This window comes from Amorphotheca resinae, assembly GCF_003019875.1.
Source record: "Amorphotheca resinae ATCC 22711 unplaced genomic scaffold M430scaffold_6, whole genome shotgun sequence".
In the NCBI taxonomy this organism is placed as follows: Eukaryota; Fungi; Ascomycota; class Leotiomycetes; order Helotiales; family Amorphothecaceae; genus Amorphotheca; species Amorphotheca resinae.
Genome location: NW_020194476.1, coordinates 1,893,837 through 1,918,068, shown reverse-complemented (window position 1 = coordinate 1,918,068; position 24,232 = coordinate 1,893,837). Strand labels below are relative to the sequence as shown.

Sequence of the window (24,232 nt, the reverse complement as noted above, 5' to 3'; positions counted from 1 at the left end):
CTCGGTTGCCCCTCGTCCCGTCCGGTTCATGGGGGTCTGAGAACTACTTCATTAATGAGCTTCCCCCTTGATACCTGAAAGCCACCTCGTTGAATCTCCCTCGGTACCACTTCAAGCGCTGGTCTGCTTCTACGAGGAGAACCCGATTCCTTTCGTTCTTTGATATTTTTATTTTCATAATTTTTTAATTGTCCAATCTAGTTATAATTACTCAGGCTGGCCTTGTCGTTCTTACTTCCTTGCATTCTCTACAATACTGCCAACGGCGACGGTCGTTTCTTCAATCGCATCAAATTGATACTCTTCTCTGGACCATAACCAACTACCGACAACTTCATACAATCTCATATCTCGCAATGCCTGGCATCAGACAGATCTTCGGGGTGGTGGCAGTGGTATTTGCTATTACCGGCTCTGCTCTTCCAGCACAGCCAAAGCTAAGCAGTCGGGCACTGAGGGCCTACGATATCTCAGCCAGGCAGCTTGCAAGTACAGGACTCCCAGCGGGCTTGACGGACATCGATATTCTACAATTGTATGTGGCCGTGACCCCGCGAGTTTTAACATTATTAACTAAGGATACATACAGCGCCTTAACGTTGGAAAATCTCGAGACTGCCTTTTACCAACAAGGCTTCGCGCAATTTCCAGACTCGGATTTTCTAGCCCTGGGGCTTACACAAGCACAACTCACTGATCTGAAGTCCATTGGTTCAACAGAACAAGTTCATGTCACTACTCTGTTGAGCGCCATCGCTGGGGCCGGCACTCAGCCTGTTGCACCCTGCCAGTATAACTTCGGATTTACAACCGCGAAAGCCATGGTAGCCACGGCCTCCATATTGGAAAACATCGGGGTCTCTGCGTAAGATAGCCATACCTACCTACCTCTCTCTCGCCAACTGCCAGGAATTCTAACAGTTGTCTACCTAGGTATCTCGGAGCGGCGCCCATGATCACTACACCTAGCATCTTGACCACAGCAGCCGAAATCGTAACGGTGGAAGCGCGCCACCAAACCTTCGTCCGCACCGCATCGCAAGTCGCCGCCGTGCCCTCCGCATTCGACACTCCTCTTGGGATCCGCTCCGTTTTCACCTTGGCCGCGGGATTCATCGCCTCGTGTCCGTCGGGCTCCAATCTCGCCATCACTCCCTTCCCCGCGGTCACCACGATGGCCTCGGGCTCGTCTAATAATATTATCCAGGCTGGGACCGTACTGCAGCTGCAAACTACTGCGACGGGGGGGACGTTCTGCTCGTTCACGAATGGCGGCGAACCTGGTGGCGCGGCTTTCGTGCCTTTCGCGAATGGTGCGTGCGCCGTGCCGCAGAATCTGGCTGGGCAGGTTTATGTTCACATTACGAATGCAGCGCCGTTGACGGGGTTGCTGACTGATGCTATTACGGTTGCTGGACCTATGGTAATGGTTGTTTCATAAGAGTCTGTGGTGGATTTTCATGGTTCATGAATGAGATGTATGCTAGCGAGGTTTAGACATGGGGAGGTTTTGACTACAGATATCATATGTTAATGTTCATATATCTACCAATTCGATCATCACCGTTGTGTTAGTCCTTTCAAGTTCATGACATTTCAATGTCATCCTTTGACAATCCCGATGTGATCTTCTCGAAGACGGGTATGCCTTCCCTTCCAAGTGCCGTCCCGACCCCTACTGCTGTGGCGCCCACACTCTTCATTCTCCTGAATCCATCTGCATCACTCACACCCCCAATTCCGATAACAGAGATGCGACGCAGCTGCGAATGCTCGGACGCATCCAGCATCTGCCTGATCGTCTTCACATTCCCCAGGGCAATCGGATGAAGGGCGTCACCCGCCATTCCTCCAATGCCAGTCCCATTAGCCGATCCCAGAGCAGGCTCGTTACTAGCATTAAGCACGAGGCAGGAACCCAGCGTATTCGTTGCCGTGATGAACGAGATAGGACATCCATTTGGCAGCTTCGCAGATTCCTCCAGGGCCATAATCAGGTTCTGAAACTGGCCGTGGTAGGTATAAGGCGGGGTTTTAATGCCCACGTGTACAGGGTGTTTAGGCGCACGGCCAAAAGACTGCCCTGCTTCCGCGATAGCAAGAATATATTCGGACAAGCTGGCCGCATCGTAGGCTGGCGGTGGTTTACCCGGAATATTGGGACAGGAGAGGTTAATCTCCATCATCATTTCCAGATCGTCATAATCCTCATCCGGCTTCCACCTGCACTTCTCGGGGTTGTTTTGGATTTCCATGAGATGCGTGTAGCAGGCCGCAACTTCGAAGGCGGAGCCCGTGACGGACACAATGAAGGGCTTCGCGGGGCGCCGTTTCAGCTCACCAGACTGAGAGAAGTTGATCAGCATCTTGGTATAGTCGGTGAAAGGGATTGGGCTGTAGCCTAGGGTATTCAGGGAGCTGGTCTCGCCAGGGAGGACGGCGCCGCGGCCTTCTGCGAGGGAGACATCGACAGGCGCAGTGGAGTGGCCTACGGTGGGAGAGAAGAAGGTGTATTGGTGAGTTGAGGAGTGTTGATTGAACGCCTTCCAGAGAGAGGTCCGTATCGTCACCGCGCCGGTGTAGGGGCAGTCGTAGAGGGCTTTAAGGTCATCGTAGCTGCTGGCCCAGGGATTGGCAGAGTTGATGAGGGGCGGGTTGAAAGTTACGATGTGTTTAGACGGCGGCTCGGCAGCCGCAAGAGGTTCGGGAGGAGGTTTTGCGTCCATCGATCGGAGTCGAATTGGCAGAGAAAGGGGGGAGAGTGAGAGGTGGAAGATGAAGATGAAGATGCAGAAGTGGGCGGGACTTTGGAGTCAATTTCGATGGTGGGGTGTCTTCAGCCGCCTTCTGCGAACCCCCATCTTTCACCTCCCTCTCGCATCGGAATCGCCATGGCGCTTTTGCTGGGACTGTCGTTGCGTTCACCTCGGCGAGATGTTGATGCTGCTATCGATGTTGATGTCGATGATGAGGCTGATGATGAGGCTGATGTTGATATACCGACGCACATGTATTGATACAGATCGATATAGAATCGAAGGGTGAGTCGTGACCTCACGAGCCGAGGTACAGTAGATTCCGGTCCAGAGATCTCCGGAGACTTCTCCAAACCAACCAACACGCATTAGTGGTGCACCATCAAGTTCAGTTGCTTTCAATTAAATATGCAGGCAATTATTGAAACGTATCTTCTTTCTTTGCCCAGATCATCCGTCCGTGGATTTATCAACATCTGATTAAATTACAAAGTGTGTACCACTGGCCAGGTAAGGTAGTTCCTTGAACAGGTCTGGCACGAACTCCTCATGAGAAATACGCGCAAAAGGGTACAAGTCTCGGAATTGAGATCTTTAACTTTTTATATCTTGTAGTAGGTGCACAGATTCTTCAGATTAGGCTGGGTATGTGCGTATCATCTTTTCGTTGGATTGGACGGTGCTGACCCTTTCTTAGCCATCGCCAGTCGAATGCCCAAAGACAGCTTCGTACAACGGCATCGAACATTGTCTGTGTACAGAAACTTGAAGCCGGGTACAACAAGGTACTATGTTCAAGTAATATAGCGATGGCATAAATATTAAGAAGATTGAGCAAGGCATTCTTGGGCAGTACAATACAGCCGAATTGAAGTGCTTGGGTTCCAGATTCTTGCTTTAGATGAAGCCTCGCGAACTCTTCAGCAAGAAAAGAAGCCAACTTGGGACATCTCTTGAATTGCTCCGTATTATCCTTGGTCTCTGGATTGGCTTTTGCTAGAATATACTATCCATCCGCGGGCTGGTTCTGCGATCCTGAAAGACACGAAGTTAAGCATTCATGAGACCATCCATCGATGGCTTCAGGAGCATGTCAGAACACAACCTGAGAAAAGTTCCTCTCATTGTTTGAATATCGATCTGCTCATTTCAATTGCAGTCTTCGCAAACTATATCTCAGCCTCAGCGGGCGGGCATCTTTCTCCCCAGGCACACGTCTCCAATCATCGAATCCGTAACAGCTCGTCGGGCACATTGATACGATGCGTAACTAGCCGATCTACTAGCTGGTGTAGCACAATCATCTTAATCTCATAAACCGTCATGATACCCCATATCCAACTATTCTGCCAAATCCCTTGTTGCACAAACACCCGATTCCCCTGACAATCCCCTCAAAACTTCCTCATCACATCATTAACCACATCCCCTCCAAAAGTCGCACCTGCGCCGAACATGACTGCGTTCCCGAATCTGGAGGCCATATTTTTGGCCCATTCGTGGTGCTATACACTGTCAATGCCCGATGCAAAAGATGGTATGTACGGAAGAAGGGGGTAATGCCTTTGGATGGCTAGGATGCGCAGCATTCTTCGGATCTTGCGCCTCCTGTGCTACCTGGCTGGGGTTGAAGACTGGCTGATTGGGAGCGAACTTTGGGTCCATGTATTGGGAGGGTGTGCCGTTTTGTCCCTTTCGAGTTGGCATTCGTTAGCCTCATATCCATTGACAGAGCATCACAGGCATATCGGACCGGAATGGGGTATGGGAAGAACAGGAAAGACGAAGGGATCAGCTTACAGGAAGCTGGGCCATAATGGACTGGAATTGCGGGGGAGAGAGGACGTTCGAGGCCTGCAGGAACTCGAGCTCGGTGCGGATGGTGGAGAGGGAACGGTTGATCTGTGCGGGGTCTGGCATTGTGACTGGCAATGTTTCTGTACGATCAGGATAACGTCAATTGAGTGCGGGCTCTACGCTGTCCAAGAGAGATGGGTGGATATAAGGGAGGAAGAGAAAGAGAGAGGGCGTGATCGTGAGACCGAAAGACCGGGGATTCGAGAGGGACGATCCTGGAAGAGCTGAAAGAGTGGAGGATGCGGGTGATTATGCTTGGTCGCGATCGCCGATTACGTACTCAGCCGTTCGCTTATCGTCACAGTGTTAATCGTCGGCTCGCTTATCGCGGGCCGTCTACGGGCTAGCCCCCTCTCTTCTCTGTCGGATTATGCTTGAAGGCTCCCGCTGATTTTCCCAATGAGGTTGTTGCTGATATTTTTGTACCACCTTGGGCGCAGCATAAGGCATTGAAATAGCCGCTTGACAATGGCGAAGCGAAGTTTCAAGAAATTTGAGGGAGGACAAGTCATGGAGAGCATCCATCTACTAATAGGGTCAGGTAGCGTATAAAGATGCTTCTATGTCAGGGACCCAGGGTTGCTGCCGTTGGACGGTCAGCAGTAAATCTGTGTATTGGGTTAGACAGTTAGTCGTCGATCGTAGCTACTGAGGGCGTAGACTTGCGAAGGGCCTCTTGAATCAACTACACCAAGACGACCTCGATATATCCAGATTCAAGTGTCATGAGCTCTTATTCCGCTACCCGTCTGGCGGCTGCGAAGGCAGTTGGAGGTAAGCGTACTAAACTTCTACATAATGGAACTGACTTTTAAGAACTGTAGACTGTATTATTACATACCTAGCTCTTAAGGCGTTTTCATCGAAGGGGGACTTCCAAAATCAACGTAAAATCGCTTTACCTCTCTTCCCCTCCCCGCACTTCCCACCCCGCTGAGCCTCGACTCCGGGCCTACGATAACCCGGGTTACATAATCCCGAACCGTCAGAACCCATCCGTCGAGATTGTTTCCCATGGATCAGGACCATTGGGTTAAGCCTGCGGTACGTCAGTATTTCTCTGGTATCCAAAGATTGTGAGCCACGTGCCTAAAGTTGCGTAGGTGGTTTTCCTACCATTTTCTAGAATTTCATCTCGTGCGAAGGCTACCGCCCCTACTAGGGTCTAACGCCAAATCAGCATTTTCCCACCACAACTTTTGTTCCCAGATACAAATAAAATTAGAATAAATGAAAAGCCCTAGCTTGGGGCATCAACTTAAGCTATTTAAAATATCTGTGCGGGGTGGTGGTGGTGAGGTACGAGGGGGTGGAATGTTTTGTTGCACGTCGCACTTTTGGACGACGGTTTTCTGAATCCGAAAATTTCGGGCGAATATGAGGCTACGGTACAGCCTTACCGCCTGATCATTGCCAACTCGGCAAGGCTGACAAGGTGGTGCCTTGGAATTGCATTCACACCAGATCGATTATAACCAGCGACCATGAGATCACATTCTTCTACATTCCTCTGAAGAGTCGGCCTCAATGCCTCCACGACGTCGAATAAAACCTCCCTAGAGAAGAAATGTCTCAAAGCTGGCTGCAGCAAGGCCCAACTTGATCTAGTCTCTTCCTGGTAATTCATACGAATTCTTTCGCTGATCGAGTCGAATTCGTCTGCGTCCATGAGTCACCATTCCTCAGGTTCCTTTGACTTGTTAAAGTCCAAGTATGGCGCGGTGGATTAGAAGATGGCAGGAACTCTTTCTCAATTACCACTTTTGAATTATTAACTAACACTCAGTTGGATATCAGGACTGTGAAGGCAGAACCTGGAACGGAAATACTAGTGGGGGCTAGTTAAACGAGAGAGTTAAGCGACAAAGGTATCTCCACTCTCCGTCGCCTTCTCAGCTATCGCTACCATCTACCTTATACTAGAAATCTACCTTATACTAGAAAATAGACCGAACTTTTGCCGAAAACAGGGGTATTTTTTCGTATTCTTATTAGCCCGCTTCTTACCTTACTGCCTTAGGCTTTACGACGCGCCTACGCGCTCTCTTACCTCCTTACCTCCTTACCTCTTACTTACTTATATATTTTTTATTTAACGCCTATCCTTCTCTTACCTCTTCCTTACTCTTTATAGATCCTTCTGTTTCGTCCGTTTTAATCTACTCTCTCCCTACTACCTAGCTATTCTACTTTTGTTTATAATAGAATCCTCTACGCTAACCCTTACACTAACTCCTACGCTAACTCTTATACTAACTCCTACGCTAACTCTTACGCTAACCCTTACGCCGTCCCTTCTTATTTAGTGCCAGATCTATAGCTTACGCTATCCTACTGTCGACTTTACTATTAAGAGGAACAAGGCCTATTACTAGACGTGTTTTTAGTACAAGGTATATAGTTATAGCTTACTATAGTAAAGCTAACCTTTTTATTACTATATAAGATCGTATATAGTAGACTCTTCTATAAGATCTTAATCTTAATACTACTAGGGCGTGCCTTACCTATTAAACCGCTACCTAGCTAGCCTCTAAGGCCGAGCTTATAGATGCCCTTACTCTAAAACGTACTTATAGACGCCTTTACTAAGGTGTTATTATCTAGTGTCTACCTTTATAGCGGCTAGGACGCCCTTACTAGCCTCTAATAAAAGCTACTCTAGAGCGTAGAGGTTTTATAGTATATAAAGACCTTATTTCTAGACTGTCTCTAAGTCTATAAGACGCTATTATAACTAATATCTTATACTTATAGCTTTTTATAGACCTATAATCCTCTAAGTTCTATAACCTAAACTTTACGCTACTATTAGACTCTAAGCTCTAGCTTTACGACCCTTAACTCTCTCCTAATCTCTCTAATCCTTTCTTAACCCTATAGTCCCTAGTTATATACCTCTTGTAACAGTCTAGTAGTAGTCTATAACCCTTTATACCTAAAGACAATCTTATACCTAGTAGACACCTAGTAGTGTTCTTATCCTACTTTAATACTATAGTAGAGGCCTATAATTTAGGCTATATAACAGACGTCTGTTATTACTATTACGCTTTATAGTAGGTTAATAAGAGTATTTTATACTACCTTAATAAGAAGGTAAAGCTCTTACGTATTATAGACCTACTACACTTTTTATAGAGGCTCTTAGATAAGACAGATACTTATAGCTAGGACTTTATAAGAAGTATATAAGTATATAACTTAGTACTTATACTTACCTCTTATAATTTTAAGAAAGACACCTGTTTTAATACTACTTAAGGTATCTACGTCTTCTCTATCTATAGTAAGCTTTACTATAGCTAAGGCCTGTTAGAGCTACTACTAAGTAAAACCCTTACCTTTACCTAGCTGTTTATTTACGACCTAGATTATACTAACTCTATTTAGCTATAAAGGTTTATAGGTTTAAACCTTAAGGTCCTTTATAAGCTTTTAGAATAGCTTTATAATAATAATTATTTTATAAAGCTATATAAGACAGCTAGTAAGTAGCTCTATAAATAGTAAGGCGATTTCTAAGTACTATTAAATCTATAAATACGGCTGGTTTTAGAGAAGGGTATAGACTATTATAAGTATAACCTACCTACTACTAGCGATAAGCTAGTAGCTATTATTATATACAAAACAATAAAAGAAACGCGCTATAATATCGTTCTTATAGTCTATAACCTAGGTAGAAACGGCCACGTTATTTAGTAGATTAATCTTACGACTATAGTGTACATACCTCTTTACTACGTACTTCTCTTTTTATATAAGGACTACGGCTAGTACTATAGGTTAACTTTCTATAACTAGAATAGTACTTGTTAGTAGACCTGTCTATAATAGCGCTAGTACTATTAGTACTGTCTTATAGCCTATAAACGCTAGTTTTTAATCCTTTACTACTCTAGACGCTTGTTTTAGTAATATTATATTAATAGTTACATCTATTATAAGTATACTAATCTTGACTAGATTAAATAAAACTAGCCTAAGATATAGGCTAATCTCTACTAAGGCTTAGTTAATACGATAATCTATAAGGATATTAGCCTTAACAAGCTTAGCTATAAGATCGTCCTCTTAGCTACTTATATAAGTAGTAATAAGAGTATATAATAGTAGTTTTAGGATTTAATAGCTATTGTCTGTTACTTTAGTAAGCTAACTCTTTTTATTACCTTTATAGTAAACCTAGACTAGCTAGAGATTAGGGAATAGCTATTATAAGGCTAGAGTACTAGTAATTAGCCTAATATAGTAGTCTATATCTTTTACTAGAAAGTTAATAAGCTATTAAAAGACGTCTATAAGGGTGTTTTTAGGCCTTATAGTACTTACGTATACACGATTAAGTACTAGAAACGCGGCCTACTATACATGTACCTGTTATTATTCCTTAGGGTATATATAGATTACCTTACCTCTAATTAGATTAATTAAATCGTCTATACTAAGCTCTTAGACCCTTTATAAGACCTAATAAGTAAGTTAGTAAGCGTTATTATAGTTTAGATAGCTTATAGCCCTTATAAGGATAATAATCCTAATAGTCCTTATATATAGAGTACAATACCTAATAGCCTAAAAAAGTACTTAAAGTACTTTCTAAAGGCTTTTATAAAACAGACAATCGTCTAAAAGGATTTGTACCCTAAATACTAACGCTAAGATAATAGGTATACGTTTATAGTCTTTAAACTAGGCTACCCTAGAGAGTAAGTAACCTATAATAATCGTTAGGTAGTCTCTTATAACCTGTACTTACTCTAAAAGTTCTACTATTATATTAATGTTAAGGTTTATACAAGTATTATAGCTATTAAGTATATATATAAGTACGTTTATAAGGGTTTAGATTATACAACTATAGCTGTTTTAGAATCTATAGACAAGATTACATAGTATATTTAGGCCTATTACGTAAGTATAATAAAGGTATACTAGCGTTTATTTAAGTTTAGGTATTACTAAGAGTACTTATACGTAAAGTGTTTAGCCTTATACCTAAAGAGTTAATAGCCTGTCTATTATAGTAAAGACTTAACCTCTTTTTAGTTAGCTATAAAGGCTAAAACAGCTAAGACAACCTTAATAGGCTTCTTTAACTATAACACTTGTTATAATCTAGATCTAAAAAGACTATACTAAGAGTTCTCTAACTACTATATATAGTATAAGAAGCTAGAGTAGTAGTGCCTATAGTAAAAGAAGTAAGATATTAGACGTATATTCTACTATAGCCTTATTATAAGTAAGCGTTACTACTTATAGCTCTTACTTACTATTATTCCTAGTCTAAAATCGTTTAAAGAGCTATATAATTTTAAAGACAAAACCTACCTAACGTATTACGCTACGTATATAGTACGTAAGTTATATAAGAGTAATTAAGAGTAGTTTTAATACTTTAATAAGGCTAAGATCTTTATGTCTAGAAGTAGTTTATAAGCGCTTTTAGTATTAGGTATCTATTATAAGGCTATTACAGATCTAATAGCTCTATAAGATTAGTTTAAGGATAATCTATATAACGATCTACGCTACTAGCTTAGACAGGCGCCTACTAGCTCTTTTCCTTTCTTATTACTTAATCCTTACTATAATTATAGACTATTTCTAATAGAAAAAAGGCTTATAGATTAGGGTAAGTCTTTAGTAAGCGTATAGTTACCTAAAAACAAGTTTAATTAGTCCTAGGTAAAGGCTATAATAGAACAAGAGTACAATCCTATAATAGAGGCGGCTCTAGCTAAAGAACAAGTACTACTATTAAATACAGGCTAGAAAGAGTACTATAATTAGGTTGTTATAACTATTTAAGATAGTCTAGAAACAGCCTACTTCTATCTTTAAGGCCCTAGTAGTACTAGTAAGACGTTTCTTTACTAGACTCTTTACTACTACTTTTAGAGCTTAGGTAAGACGGTTTTTTATATTACTTTTATAAGTATTACAGCCTTCTTACTCTTAGGTAGCTATACTTTCTACTCTTTATTTAAGATCTCTGTCCTTATTTACAAGACATCTAGTAGTATAATAACTAAGACTTTATAAGCTAGAAAGCTCTTATAATAAGCTAATTTAATTATCTAAGATAAGGTTTTTATATAAAACAAGTACTGTTTTAAGGTAGTCTACTAGCTATTTATAGACTTATAAGGTACTATAAATAACGTTCTCTTTAGTAGTGTACTTATTATCTTTAGTAGAGACTTTACTTAGATCCTCTTAGTCGTCTGTTACGGCTTATAGGCTAATATCGTTATAGTATTCCTTTAGAACACATAGATCTAGCTACGGCTTAGGTAGTTATACTTATAGACTAATATATAAGTAAAGGACAGTCTATAAGATTAATAGTTTATATAGTAGATTAGTAGCCTACTATACAACCCTGCCCTTTACGGCTAGGTAACAATACCCTTATATATCTCTTGGCCTTAGACTATACATAAGCTTATTAACTCTATTTACTTACAGGCTTTATTAGAGTAGGCTATTATAGACCTTACTGTCTTTTATAGACAGGTAATCTTATCTACCTTAAACAAGACTATAATAGAGCTAAATTACTTAGTCTTTAGCCTATTTAATCCTAAAGGTAAGTTATAGACCTATATAGTAGTTAACTTAGTAGACGTAAACAATACTAATCCGGACGTTATAGTACTACTAGTTAAGTACCTATAAAGTATCGATCTCTTATTATTACCTTTATTAACCCTAAAACTTAAGAAAGGCACTCTAATTATAGTGTTATAAAACCTGTACCCTTAGGAGAGGCTGTATAACAGGTTGTAGATAGTCGTTACTAGGCTATAACAGTACTATATTAAGGCCTGGTTTATTAGTAGTAACTTTAACAAGTAGTTATAGACGATCTCTTATATTAAGTTATTGTCTACTAAAGAGGATTCTCTCTCTTTTACCCTAATCTATAAGTAGTTTCTAGTCTGTCTAAGTTTTACTATAACGATTAACAAGTCTTAGAGGTAGTCGTTTTTATAGATTAGACTAGATTTATAGTTCCTTGTTTTCTCTTATAGTTAGTTTTATATAGCTGTCTCTTAGGTTACGTCTATAGTAGGCCTATCTATTCTTTTACTAAAAGAGGTAAGTACTACTACTAATATCGTCTACCTAGAGGTATTATAAGATATTAATCTAATAGAGTAATCCTTTACGGTTTAATAGCGTATAGTGTTAGCTATATACTTATAGCGTTATTTATTTTTATAATACTATATATGTTATATACTATATATTATTCTTTTATAAGTATTATATCTATAGTTTATAGTCTGTTTTTACTATTTATAAGTGTTAAAGAGGTTTTAAGTATATACTTTAGTATAATTATTCTAGTTCTATTATATAACCCTTATAAGGACGCCCTTTATAAGACTTAGTAGTCTATAAACTATACCTTTACTCTTTCTCTTTATTATTATCGTCCTTATCTTTTACCTTAGCTTAGGCTAGAGTAGTAAGCTTAAGCTAGATTTTAGCCTAGCGGCCTATGATTTTAGCTTAGCCTAAGGTTTAGGCTTTATTAAGAAGTTAGGTAAAGTAACTACGTAGTGTAAGTAGTACTCTAATAGCGCTAGTACTAAGGACAGTAGAAACAGGGCTATAAGGGCTAGGGCTATAGTAAGGACAAGGGCTAGTAGTAAGGTAAGTAGTAGGTATGTATACTAGGGCTAAGGCTAACAAGAGGGTAGTAGCTATTAACAGTTAGTTATAGACTTATAATTAAGATGTTATAAGGCGTTACTATTAGTAGCTAAGGCAATAGTAGAGAGAGCTACTATACGTAGTAAGTTTTCTGTCTATATATAATAAAGGTAGTATACTTATAGTAATATAAGGAGTAAGGGCCTAAGGCTAGGGCTAGGGCTACTAAGGCCGTAAGTATAGCTCTTAAGGCCTATACTAGTAAGACAGGTAGTATAATAAGTAGGCTAAAGGGTATAGGTACGGCTGTAAATACGACGTTAATAGTAGATATAAGGGTAGTAGATAGCGTAAGTATAAAAGTCTAGCCTATAGCCTGTTAGTTATAGTATACCCTAAATCTACCTTATTAAGTTAACTTATAAAAAGAGTAATAGATCCCTTTACTACTATAGTAGTAATTTGTATAGCTCTAACTTAGCTATCTAGGTACTATAACATACTCTATCTATAGGCCGGTACTATTTTAATAATAGCTATAGCCTAAAAGGTTTACCTAACCTATAATATAAGTAAGCTCTACCTCTAGGTTACTAGCCTAGTTTTAGTTTAGTAGGTTATAGCCTAGATAAAGAGTTACTAGCTACTATAGTACTATAGTAGTAAGGGCCGTTATAGTATAAGTAGTGTTCTAGAGAAGAAAGAGAAGGGTAATAGCCCTAACAAATAGGTTAGTATTAAGGTACGCTTTATATTTAGGGTCTTTAGCTAACTTATAAGGTAGTAAGGGTAGCGGCTATAGTAGTAGTAAGGGCGATAGCCCTAATAGACAGGTTAGTATTACTATATACTCTATATTTAAGGTCTTTAGCTAACTTATAGGGTAGTAGTAGTAGTAAGGGCTAGGGCGATAGTAGCCGTAACACTAGCTAAGAACACGGCTTTAAAGCTAGGAGAAGAAGAGCTAAGGACTAAGCTAGCCTAACTATTAACAGGCTATTAGCTACGTATATAGTAGTCTGTTATAGCTAGAGGTAAGTAGTTACTTACGTACTAGTAAGGAGGTTGTTATTATAAGTAAGGGAGGTTAGTAGCCTATTAGATCTGTTAGTCTCTTTACTCTCTAGATCTAAGGGTTAACTTACTATAAGCCTCTACGAATTATAGTACCCTTAGTAGGCGTAAGAAAGTCCTTCTCGAATCTATCTATCTAGAAATAGTCTGTAAGGTTAGGAATAATAGGCCGTAAGTAAGGCTATATACTAACTTTATCTTTAGTATTATAGTTATAGTTAAAGTTAGAGTTATAGTTATAGTTAAAGTTAAAGTTAGAGTTAGAGTTAGTAGTAAGTAAGATAAAGGATTGTTAAGATTGAGTTTCTATATAGCTAACTACTACTATTGTCTCCTTTAATAGTAATAAAGAGATTAATTAAGCCCCTTATAGCTAATAAGAGTACTCTATCTGTAAGTAGCGATTTTAATATTACGTGCCGTTACTATTGTCGTCTACAGGTAAAAAGGGGCTTAATTGTTCTGTACTATACTTACTAATCAAATATTTTTGGGTCACGTGACTAAGCATTGTACCCACGCGAGCGAAGCGAGCCATTGCATCCTAGTTCCTGATACTTTGGTGTAGGGATGGCATTCCGGCCCAAAACGAACGTCCGTTTTCAATTGGTGGATGTGTCGCTGTGTGGCTTGACAATGATGGACATGTTCCTGCAGAGATACCGATCGGTGACATGGGAGCAATCCAAGACGACTTGGTCATGGATCGTGATACCATCTCAGGCTTAAGAGCATTCGAGATTCCGACCATGAGGACCTTGCGTCGGGTGTCCAAATACTTCCCTGGGTGCATATGTGACCTATATCACTTGCAACCTCATTATCTAGTTCGAGAAAAAGGACGACAACGCTTGGTTTGAGTTCCTAGGCACACTTCCAGTAGGCATCTCTGATGTAAAGGGTGATGGAGGCGTACCTATCTGGTACCACAACGGGCCACTGATTGCCACAGAATCAAAACAAGGAATAAAGCCTCAGTCAAGGTACGTTAATGGAGACGAAGACGATACTGATTATATCAAATCTGATAGTTGCTTCTATCCGGGAGTTATGCTTAAAGGGAACTCTGGTGACTAGGTATCGGCAGGTATTGCGATCCAGAAAGGCGCTGAAACTAGGGTGACAGTCCCTTCCCATTGTTGGAATTCCGAGAACGAGCAGACACAGCAAAAATTAGGGGATCCTGATTACTTCAAAGCTACGCAAGGGGAAAGCCACGTCGGCAACCTTACAGAGTATATCAACACTACGGACATTGGCTTGATGAAGGTCAAAGATGGCATAGCTTTCAATAACCGCTTGCTCGACCTAAATACCGTGCCGAAAAGGCTTGTATCAGCAGGCGAATTGAACCTTAACGAAGAATACGCTATCGATAGTTTTGTTACTGGTACTCAAAGATTGCGTCTTGCAGGTATACGCGCTCGCAACGACGACGCAGTATCAGCATTGAAGGGAAAGCCGGAAGACATTCCAGATGATGGGTATCACCTTTCTTTTGCCCAAGGGATTTACGCTACAGGTGCACCAGAAATCTACAATATGCCAAGAATTAGAGACGGTGTCAGTGGCTGTGCTGTGGTAAGGGTAAACCCAAGAAAGAATGCGAGTGAACGAGAAAATGTCTTGCATGAAGGCGAAATATGCGGTTTCATGCATTGGTCAAACATACAATTTCGGTATGGCTCCGGAGGTCTGCTTTGCTTTGCAGATGCAGTGGATAGTTTGGTTGCGGAGGGCTGGGAAGTTTGCAAAGTCGCCGAGAAGAGAGTTGCTGAAGATGGAGATCAAGAGGGAGAATCACCCTCTAAGAAGCGGAAGTAGACTCAATCTGTCTGCTGCAAAGTCGCTGAGTTGCTGGTGATGGAGATTGTTAGGGCACCAGCATGTGACCTCGCTTTATGTAAGGTATGTATGTACCATAGTTTACAGTGACAGCACTCTGAACTCTACAGACTTTCACACATAATCAAGGACCGTTACAGAGATCAACAGGAAAATAGCCTTTTCGAGGAGAAAAGGTGGCGGAACAAGCTCCTAGGGATTGGCCGGCGGACACAATTCAGGCGTTGACCTACCTCCTTTTCACAGCAGAGCTGGACGGCGCCCAGGAGGCTCCTAGGACGAACGCCAGGATCCCACAGGAGTACGAAAAATGGGCCAGAGTTTTTAGCAAGGAAGAAGCAGAAAAGCTCCCACAGGAACATAGCCTCAGAGCTGGCCCCGTCCCGCTTCGACTCGTCCCCTCGGAGTGTTCCAGGAGAAACAGGATTTACAGGCGCAGACGTATCGATAGGCAGACACAGCAGCAATTATTGAGAGTAGGATAGTTATTTGTACAGGATAATTATCTGTGTAAAGATAAGTATCATAAGAGGTTATTTCCTTCAAATTTGACTTACCCCAGCTGTATCATTGAAATACATACAGTATGACGTTGAGATTAGAGTGCGGGTCTTCCCTTTCTGGAAACTGGAACACTACCAAGGAGCGAGTCTGGCAGACATGATTATATTAGCTAAGAAGCATATAGACAACTCGTACGCTTATTAGGTAGTAAAGGACTAGGACGTCGACTTGCACACTTGAATAGCCAAAGATGGTTTGGAGTCCAGTTCGACTAATATAAACCATGGGACGGACAGCCCAGCACGTGTATTCTCAACGGTTTGGAACGCCCCACGTAACAAGACGAACCGCAAAAGAGCAAGCCTTCCATTCTATGGCGTACTATCATCCGTCATGAAACATCCTGTAGTATAAGCGTACCATCTCCCACATTTCAGACTTCAGCTTGCCTCTCTCATATTCTTAATTACCGGAACAGCAACCCTTCTGGTTTGACAGCACCGTATGGAGTTTCTTCTTTACATTGCAAGACCTGCAAAATATATAACCTATTCTAGTAATGCCATTCGACAATATTCTTTCTGCGAGCACCAGCAGGAGCAGCGCGCCATCAGATAACCCGTTTACTGACGACGAGTTTGTAATTGAGGTTGGCGTTCCACTCCAAGATGTACCACGCATATCAACGGAGACGACCCGACGTAACGGGTTTCGGCAATCTGTGGCGCCCGATCGAGGGACGCGTATCATTGAGGACATCAGGAACGGAAAGTCTGTAGCCGAGTTATTTGGTCTTCTCCAAGCTTCCCTCCTAGCATCCACAGACTGACGGGAATAGCTACACATGCTCTATTTGTACTGAGCCCATTGTCGATGGCGCGACCCAGGAATATACCATGTGGCACTGTGCAGACTGCTACAATGTATTCCACTTCCGATGCATAAGAACTTGGGCCATGACGAATTCGAGTTATATCCTCCACGGGTTCCGACGTTATCCGGTATGGAAATGCCCGTACTGTCTTGTGATCCACGGGGAGAATCCCAAGGCGACGTGTTGGTGCGGCAAACAGCCATTTGACCCGTGCAACCCCCGCAGCGATATACCAAATGCATGTCCCAGTCAGTGCGGAAAGACAGGCATGTGTAAACACGAGAACCGAACAGAGCCATGTATGAACCGTTGTCATCCGGGACCATGTAACTGGCCTTGCAAGGCTATATGTGCAGATCTGCCGGCAGATTATGTACCCAAGAAGCCGAATGCCTGGGGCAGATTTCGCAGGAGATGGCAGCAGAGAAAAAGAGGAACCGTAACATGTGCGCTGGGATGGACTATATGCGTCGCTGGAGCATACAGTTTCATTATCAAATTCACCCTCCAACACATCAAATGGTGGACGCAGCCATACAACTTCAAATACTTCACCGAGGTTCTCAGCGATTATGAGTGCCTAGCTCTCCTTCTGGTTGGAATGCTGGTGTGCTTTCCAGTGGTGACCATTACCATTGTGGTGTGGCTTTCCGCAGTGGGAGGTTTACTCAACACCCTTTTGAATCTTGATAACCGAGAGACAAAGGAAAAACTGAAGAGTTGGACGCAAGGGTTGGGAAAGGTCTTCCTGGGTCTCATAGCTGTAGCTTTCATCGTTATTCCTATTGTAGCGTGGGTCCCCAGACAAGTGACTGCTTGCTCGATACTGACGGACGACTAGTATTGGGGAAGGTCCTGAAATCGCCTGGTACAATCAGTTTCGACATTCTTGCAACGGCTTCAATACCAGAATCCGAATGGATGGTAGATTGAAACCTGTCAAATGAAGTGGGATTTTGCTGACCAGGCTACTAGGCAGAGGCTTCCATATTAGTGGAAGTAAAAGGGATATCAAACCAGTGCAAGATTTCAGGATCCACAGCCTCTCGCCCTCGATCCAAGATGAAACATTCTATCTAGGGGCTCACTTAAACCCCCAAGTAAACAGCACGGCTCCGTTCCAATACTATCACCGGTTTGGCGGTACCACCAGGGATCACCGAGATATTGCTGTAGATGTAGATTCCGAGCGTCACTCATGGCGCATGCTCTCCCTGGACGGCCCCGACGAGGCAAACAAATGGATAGCCAAGACGTCGACCGAGCTCAACATGGGGTCGTACCCAAAACTCCCTCAGTTTTCCAGCGTGACCGAGACGGAGATTCACAGCGGCACGTTCAGCCACAGCACGGTTTCCTACCAGCACATGCATATCCCGGAGATAGATTTCATGATTGGAGGGATCCATGACTTCCTCGAGCGGTGCGAGTACGAGCCTTTCCTGCGCGTCTACTCGACCGCCGGGCTGGCGAAGAAAGAAATGCAACAGATGGCGAATAAGTCGTGGTCGAGTCGATCAGAGGACAGGCTCGTGATGCGCACCGCCAGTTTTGGACACGGAAGACAGAGGTTGGATATGTGTGTTCGAGAGGGGCCGATACAGCCAACGAAACCTGGTTATGAGCACAGGGAGGGAATGGCGGATGAACTCCTTGTTCCAATGGCAATTATTGCAACGTTGCGGCTGAGGTTGTGGGAGACGGGTAGGAGGGCATTTGTGTGTTAAGATATATCCAAGCCTACCTTACGTTATTTACTCACGCATTGGTTTGTTTAGTGTTCTCCAGTCTTGACTCTTGGTTGAGTTCTCGTCGTTCTTTTCAAGGTTGGCAAACTCTGTAGTCAGTGTACGTACTACCTAGCACAGCAATAATTGAGCCCCAACACAACGCCTGGGTTTTGGGTTCTCGGCCAAGGGGAACGCTGCCCTCAAAACCACCATCCCTTACTTCATTCCCATGTCCCTCCGCCCAATGATCAATCGCACTTCCAGTTGGATGGGTTCACGTGATGCACCCGAGACACTGGTCTCGGTCGACGGGGGAGATCAGTGTTCACTCGTGTCTGAAAAAAACCGGACCTGGTTCGTCTCCACAGACAAATACGACAAGGTAGGATGCAATGAGCGTGACGGTGTGAGATCGAGTGCTGACAAGACCCAGATGAGTGAGACGGTGAGAAAGACGAGTGAGACTGGCAGCGGAGATGCCTGGCGCTGGAGGGAGAGAGGGAGGCAATTGAAAGAACAGCTTCAGAACGACATTGTTGTTCCCCTCGATTCCTCCGGGATATCCGCACTTTTACCACCTCCAAAGGGTTCAAATAGTTCATCCGGAAGATAGGGTCGGCCCCCTCCCAAAGTGCCCGATGGACTCGGTGGGGTCGGAAGTTCTGAACTCGCCGCGATGATCCGTGACGAAGGGTGCTGCAGAGACCCAATGAGCGACAGCAAAACGGCGCACCTACATGACGAATCGACGATGGTTCTCTCTTGAGCCTTGGGGAGGGGCGGGAAGAGAATCCGTACGGCTGCTTTCGTACACTATGTACACAATAGCCTCCGTAAGGGCGACGGGGACGGCCACGCGAGGCACTATTTGTCTGCGGGCCTTGAATCGCTGAGAGTCAACCAATCTTCAGTCGATCTCCTCGGCCAGTGCTCTCGACCCCTACCCCGACCCTACTTTACTGGTCTTACCTGGGCTCTAGTACTCGACCCTTGCGCCGCCAAATACCACGCTCAGCGGCTCAAGACTCTGCAATTGGCGGGCGGCGAGTGGGAGGCCTGACAATGCCCGATACCAATGGACTAAGCTACGGATTACCACCCCCAATTCATCATCCTCCTTCAGCTGCAGCTTGGAACTCGAGCTTCAGCTCAACTTCAGCTCCAGCCCGTCAGCCATAGGGGTCCGAATCCTTTTGTTATTAATGGCTTCCATCCCCTCCTTCGTACTGGATGCATCTTCTTTCCTTGTTTTTTGACCATCTTGTTTTTCCCCTTCCCCTCTTCTCGGTCGCATAGCTTTTTCATTATACATACACATATACCCACCCCTGTATACTCATTACCACGGCATCGGGTCACTCTGTTGACGCGTTGACCCTGTAACCGCACAGACGAAAGAAAGCGAGCTCTCATTCACTGGCAGGCATTGAATCGAGATCGCGATAGCCGCCCTGAAACATGGCTATCCAGGATGAAAAGCCGCCTTCGGTATCTTCCCTTAACGGCCACACAGCAGTTCCGAAGGTGAATGGAACGAACGGGACGAACGGGACGAATGGTCTCAACGGCGCCCATTTCAGCTTTCCTGACCCGGCATCCAAACTGACCGGGATTAGTTCAGATGAACAAGGTCCTAACTCCGAGATTCCTTTCGAGGACACAACCCCTCCAATTCCGCGCTTTTCTCCCCAGACTTCGACAGATGAGCCACGGCCAAATGAATATCCCAGAATAAGAACATACAATGATGATTCAGACCTGAAACAGCCTCCAAGATTATCGCGGCCCGTAGAACTCTTGAGAAAGGAGTATGATGTGGTCGTTATCGGATCAGGCTATGGGGGAAGTGTTGCAGCCAGCCGGATGGCCAGAGCTGGCCAGACAGTCTGTCTCCTAGAACGAGGACGGGAAAGATGGCCCGGAGAGTACCCAAGTGGAGTCGTTGATGCGATGGAGCAACTGCATGTTTCCGGTGATTTCGCTCCCGGACTCCTGGAGCTGGAAGGTTCTCTGGTCGAAGGAGGTGATCCAACCGGACTCTACCATCTCATCGTTGGCAAAGGGCAGAACGTGTTTGTGGGAAATGGGCTAGGTGGGACGAGTCTCTTGAATGCAAACATCTTTCTAGAGGCTGATAACGGCACCATGGGAATGGATTGCTGGCCAGAAGACCTTCGAAAACCGGATGCGCTAAAACCTTACTATGAGCGAGCAGCATCTGTTCTCGAGCCAAAGAGCTACCCAAAGGACTGGCCATTGCTTCCGAAACTACGTATGCTAGAGAAGCAGCAGAAGGCTCTCGGCTTGGGAAAATTCTACCGACCCCGGCAAACCACTCGATTTCAGGGTGGACCTAATAGCACCGGAGTCGAGATGAACCCCTCAACATTGACCGGAATGGATAGTACCGGACTCAATGATGGGAGTAAGTCCAGCACACTTGTCAACTACCTTTCAGATGCTTGGAACTGGGGGGCGGAAATGTTCTGTGAATGCGAAGTGAGATACATCAAGAAGCATCCAGACCCTGAAGAGGAGGGCTACCTTATCTTTTTTGCCTGGCATGGTGACAAAAGAGATGCGTTCCGGAAAAATATATATGAAGATCTTATGTGGGTGCACGCAAAGAAATGTGTGTTCCTTGGCGCAGGGAGTATCGGCACTACTGAGATTCTCCTTCGAAGCAAGGAGCTGGGGCTGCCGATGAGCGACAAGGTTGGCTTAGGTATGAGCGGGAATGGTGACATGTTGGCTTTTGGATATAATACTGAGGAAGAGGTCAACGCAATGGGGCACCAGAATCCGCCCGCCTCCAGACCTGTTGGTCCAACAATTACAGGTATCATCGATTGCCGCGAAGGTCACAAGAACCCCCTTGACGGATTCGTCATTGAAGAAGGCGCCGTGCCAAAGGCCCTGGTTCCTCTTCTTCAAACTATGCTAGAGCTTATGCCTGGTAAAGAAGAACCGCAGCTCAGCCTTCTGGGTAAGGTGAAGCAGTCTCTTGCATCACAAGGTAGTCGCTTCTTAGGGCCATACTTCTCCAAAGGAAGTCTCGAGAAGACACAAGTCTACTTAATAATGAGTCACGATTCCAACCAGGCCGTCCTTTCTCTCAAAGATGATAAGCCAGTATTGGAGTTCTTGGGAGTTGGGCGCAGTGAACATGTGAAGTATTTGAATGGTGTTCTGAAAGATGCCACGGAGGCCGTCGGTGGAACCTTTATTAACAACCCCTTCTATGCTGCCTTAGGTCGACAGGAAATATCTGTCCATCCCATTGGCGGGGCTTGCATGAGCAACGATGGTACAGGAGCGAACGGGGTTACAGACCAGTATGGTGAAGTTTTCAGTGGATCTGATAAAAAGACGCACAAGGGTCTTTTTGTTACAGACGGTGCGGTCATTCCTACAGCACTGGGAGCCAATCCTTTTGCGACTATTACAGCGCTCGCCGAGCGTTCAGTCGAGTATGCAGCATCTAAACGAATCAATAAAGAGATCAATCTGGAGCAAAAGAACGATCTCCTGAACCTTTTTGGTAACCCAGGTCAATTTCCTGACGACTTCGAATTACCTAGTCGGACGAATACGAACCGAATTCGAAGGGCAACTGAAGAGATCGAGAGCACAAATGCAGCGAAAACGAACGGATTCGGCTTCGCGGAAGTCATGTCTGGCTATATTCATGTTGGCAGTGACATCGATAGTGGCAAGTTCGAAGACTTTGAGGTCGCTGCAAAGACAGCCCAGGCACTTTGTGAACAAGCAAGATTTTTCTTGAGCGTTAAGGCGTGGGATACCGAGACTAGTAAGTCTGATTTTCCGCTTATGCCTGGTCCTTTTGATTCTCGTAGAATACCTCCACCCTTGCCATCCCACAGCTAGCTTGATCAATTCTGATATCTGTAGTCGTCAACCGAGCCGATCATTCAGCAATGATCACAGGCACATTTACTTGCGCCGGACTACCTGGCAGCCCTTTCATGGTTCAACGAGGCAATTTCCATTTGTTCACCGTGGATGAAAAGGCACCCGGCACCCGGAATCTCAGCTACGATTTCGACATGTCTTCAATAGATAACAAGCGATATCACTTCCACGGATATAAAGTCATTGACTCGTCGTGTGCCTTGTCACCGTTGCGCTTCTGGACCTCAGCTTCGACTCTCTATGTGACTATCTCAGAAGTCACCAATGGGAGACGCACTATTGGACGTGGTGTGATGAAAATCAACCCAGTTGACTTTCTCTCTGAGGTACTCACCTTCAAGGCATCTGGCAGAAATGCCTTAGCAAGACTACAATCTACAGCTAGCTTCCTGAGTTTCTTTGCCAGGAAATCCGCGAATCTCCTGTTCGCGCCTTTTACGCCTCAACAATACTCGGCTGTCACATACACGGGATATATTAACGACACATCTCCGGATGAAACATTTGATATCGTAGCAAGAGATGGTGTCCATACTTTGATGCACATGTGGGAGTCGCAAAACCCAAATATCGAGACGAAGACAATTTTCATGGTGCCCGGTGCCTCAGTCGACCAACAAATCTTCTCTCTTCCAACTATCAAAGTCAATACTGTCAATTACCTTACCCGCGCCGGATACCGAGTCTATGTGAGCGTGCACAGAATCTGTCATCTGATGGTGGCAGAGACTGACTGCACAACATATGATGCCCGCCTTGATCTCCGGGCCTGCCTAGAGAAGATCAGAGAGAGGGAAGGCACAGAGAAAATATACACCATATGCCATTGCATGGGCGCTGTGGCATACTCCTCCGGCCTGCTGGATGGCACAATTCCAACTGAGTGGATCAAAGGGATCTTCTGTTCACAAGTCTTCATGAATCCAGTCTGGGCAACACTCAACATCTTTAAAGCCAGCGCTGGTCCCATCCCCTTCGACAAACTCTATGGCATGCTTGGCGGGCACTGGTTCTCTTGCTCTTCTACGCCCGACGATTCGTTCTTCCAACGACTGCTCAACCAGGCTCTTCGGTTCTATCCAGTCTCAAGACCCGAGATCTGCAATAATGTGTCTTGTCATCGCTGTTCGCTTGTTTTTGGACGGTAGGTTCCTGTTCTGTTTGATCATATCCAAGTCCCAAGATTACGGTTTGCTAATGAGAAATCCAGACTCTGGAACCATCGTAACCTGAATGAAGCAACGCACCGGCAAATAGACCGCTTCTTCGGAGGCGTGAACATGACGCTCCTGAATCTCCTGATGCAGATGGGTGTACGGGGCAACGTAACCGGCAACAAGCCATTATACAAGGACCTCGTCACCGACCGAAATGTCGCACGCCTGGAAGGGATCCCCATTGGACTCATGTCTGGATCTGATAACAAGGTCCTGAACCCCCTTTCCACGGATAAAACATATTCGATTCTAAGGGATAAGTTTGGGGCGGATTTGTACGAGAGGACTGAGATACCGGGATACGGACATCTGGATTCTTGGATGGGTAGGGAGGCATATAAGGATGTGTATCCGATTGTTCGGAGGCATGCGGACAAGGTATGCAGAGGGAAGGATTATAAGTACGAGGAGCCGGATTGGAGCGATTGGAAGACTTGGAGGGACAGGCGCTAGGTAGGTTCGGGTGTTTAGGGAGGCTTCGCGATATATTGGGATAGGATTGTATTTTGGGTACTGGGTTGGGTAAATGGTCGGAGTTTTGTAGATAATGCATGTACGGATATACAGATAATTAATAAATGTCACCAAGGTAGCTAGCCACGCAGGTTGCTATAATAGGGACAACCTCTACATCACCTCAGTTGCTTTGAGTACCTCCTGCCCATATCCTAATAACCAAGCCTCACAGGACAGTTAAATCTCAGGGAACAACTGAATCTCACTGAACATCAAACGGGACATTCTCCTCATAAATTTTGCACCAAATCGACA

At 44.3% G+C, this 24,232-nt stretch overlaps 6 protein-coding genes across 6 annotated transcripts; 4 read left to right on the top strand and 2 right to left on the bottom strand.

Moving 5' to 3' along the window:
* The first annotated feature begins 243 nt into the window (after positions 1-243).
* M430DRAFT_121794 (hypothetical protein) lies at positions 244-1,454 on the top strand. Its single transcript, XM_024861818.1, has 3 exons — positions 244-535; positions 590-865; positions 934-1,454. Exons 1-3 carry the CDS (start codon positions 357-359, stop codon positions 1,439-1,441), a joined length of 963 nt encoding a protein of 320 aa, XP_024721208.1. The 5' UTR covers positions 244-356; the 3' UTR covers positions 1,442-1,454.
* A 31-nt stretch (positions 1,455-1,485) lies between these two features.
* Positions 1,486-2,966, bottom strand: M430DRAFT_140514 (hypothetical protein). The gene has a single exon (XM_024862666.1). The coding sequence runs from the start codon at positions 2,724-2,726 to the stop codon at positions 1,587-1,589; it is 1,140 nt and encodes a 379-aa protein (XP_024721207.1). The 5' UTR covers positions 2,727-2,966; the 3' UTR covers positions 1,486-1,586.
* Positions 2,967-4,091: 1,125 nt separating this feature from the next.
* Positions 4,092-4,612, bottom strand: M430DRAFT_35255 (hypothetical protein). Its single transcript, XM_024866707.1, has 3 exons — positions 4,557-4,612; positions 4,320-4,448; positions 4,092-4,261 (listed from the first exon to the last, which is right to left on the bottom strand). Exons 1-3 carry the CDS (start codon positions 4,569-4,571, stop codon positions 4,151-4,153), a joined length of 255 nt encoding a protein of 84 aa, XP_024721206.1. The 5' UTR covers positions 4,572-4,612; the 3' UTR covers positions 4,092-4,150.
* A 9,420-nt stretch (positions 4,613-14,032) lies between these two features.
* On the top strand, positions 14,033-15,182 carry M430DRAFT_19442 (hypothetical protein; the record flags this gene model as incomplete). Its single annotated transcript, XM_024864075.1, has 3 exons — positions 14,033-14,125; positions 14,187-14,427; positions 14,485-15,182. The coding sequence occupies 3 exons, from the start codon at positions 14,033-14,035 to the stop codon at positions 15,180-15,182; spliced, it is 1,032 nt and encodes a 343-aa protein (XP_024721205.1).
* Positions 15,183-15,967: 785 nt separating this feature from the next.
* On the top strand, positions 15,968-18,308 carry M430DRAFT_276339 (hypothetical protein; the record flags this gene model as incomplete). The annotated part of the gene is made up of 5 exons (XM_024865673.1): positions 15,968-16,478; positions 16,546-16,907; positions 17,244-17,373; positions 17,423-17,505; positions 17,602-18,308. The coding sequence occupies exons 1-5, from the start codon at positions 16,267-16,269 to the stop codon at positions 18,306-18,308; spliced, it is 1,494 nt and encodes a 497-aa protein (XP_024721204.1). The 5' UTR covers positions 15,968-16,266.
* A 1,252-nt stretch (positions 18,309-19,560) lies between these two features.
* M430DRAFT_121784 (hypothetical protein) lies at positions 19,561-24,092 on the top strand. Its single transcript, XM_024861817.1, has 3 exons — positions 19,561-22,122; positions 22,224-23,388; positions 23,455-24,092. Exons 1-3 carry the CDS (start codon positions 19,770-19,772, stop codon positions 23,912-23,914), a joined length of 3,978 nt encoding a protein of 1,325 aa, XP_024721203.1. The 5' UTR covers positions 19,561-19,769; the 3' UTR covers positions 23,915-24,092.
* Positions 24,093-24,232: the final 140 nt, after the last annotated feature.

What these genes read in the sequence shown, in the direction of transcription:
- M430DRAFT_121794 (XM_024861818.1), top strand. Translation starts at nt 357, where the DNA reads ATGCCTGGCATCAGACAGATCTTCGGGGTGGTGGCAGTGGTATTTGCT. An exon ending in GACATCGATATTCTACAATT is followed by an intron (nt 536 to 589) that starts GTATGTGGCCGT and finishes GGATACATACAG; the next exon opens with CGCCTTAACGTTGGAAAATC. An exon ending in GAAAACATCGGGGTCTCTGC is followed by an intron (nt 866 to 933) that starts GTAAGATAGCCA and finishes TTGTCTACCTAG; the next exon opens with GTATCTCGGAGCGGCGCCCA.
- M430DRAFT_140514 (XM_024862666.1), bottom strand. Translation starts at nt 2,726, where the DNA reads ATGGACGCAAAACCTCCTCCCGAACCTCTTGCGGCTGCCGAGCCGCCG.
- M430DRAFT_35255 (XM_024866707.1), bottom strand. An exon ending in CGCATCCTAGCCATCCAAAG is followed by an intron (nt 4,262 to 4,319) that starts GCATTACCCCCT and finishes GACAGTGTATAG; the next exon opens with CACCACGAATGGGCCAAAAA.
- M430DRAFT_121784 (XM_024861817.1), top strand. Translation starts at nt 19,770, where the DNA reads ATGGCTATCCAGGATGAAAAGCCGCCTTCGGTATCTTCCCTTAACGGC. An exon ending in GGCGTGGGATACCGAGACTA is followed by an intron (nt 22,123 to 22,223) that starts GTAAGTCTGATT and finishes TGATATCTGTAG; the next exon opens with TCGTCAACCGAGCCGATCAT. An exon ending in TGTTCGCTTGTTTTTGGACG is followed by an intron (nt 23,389 to 23,454) that starts GTAGGTTCCTGT and finishes TGAGAAATCCAG; the next exon opens with ACTCTGGAACCATCGTAACC.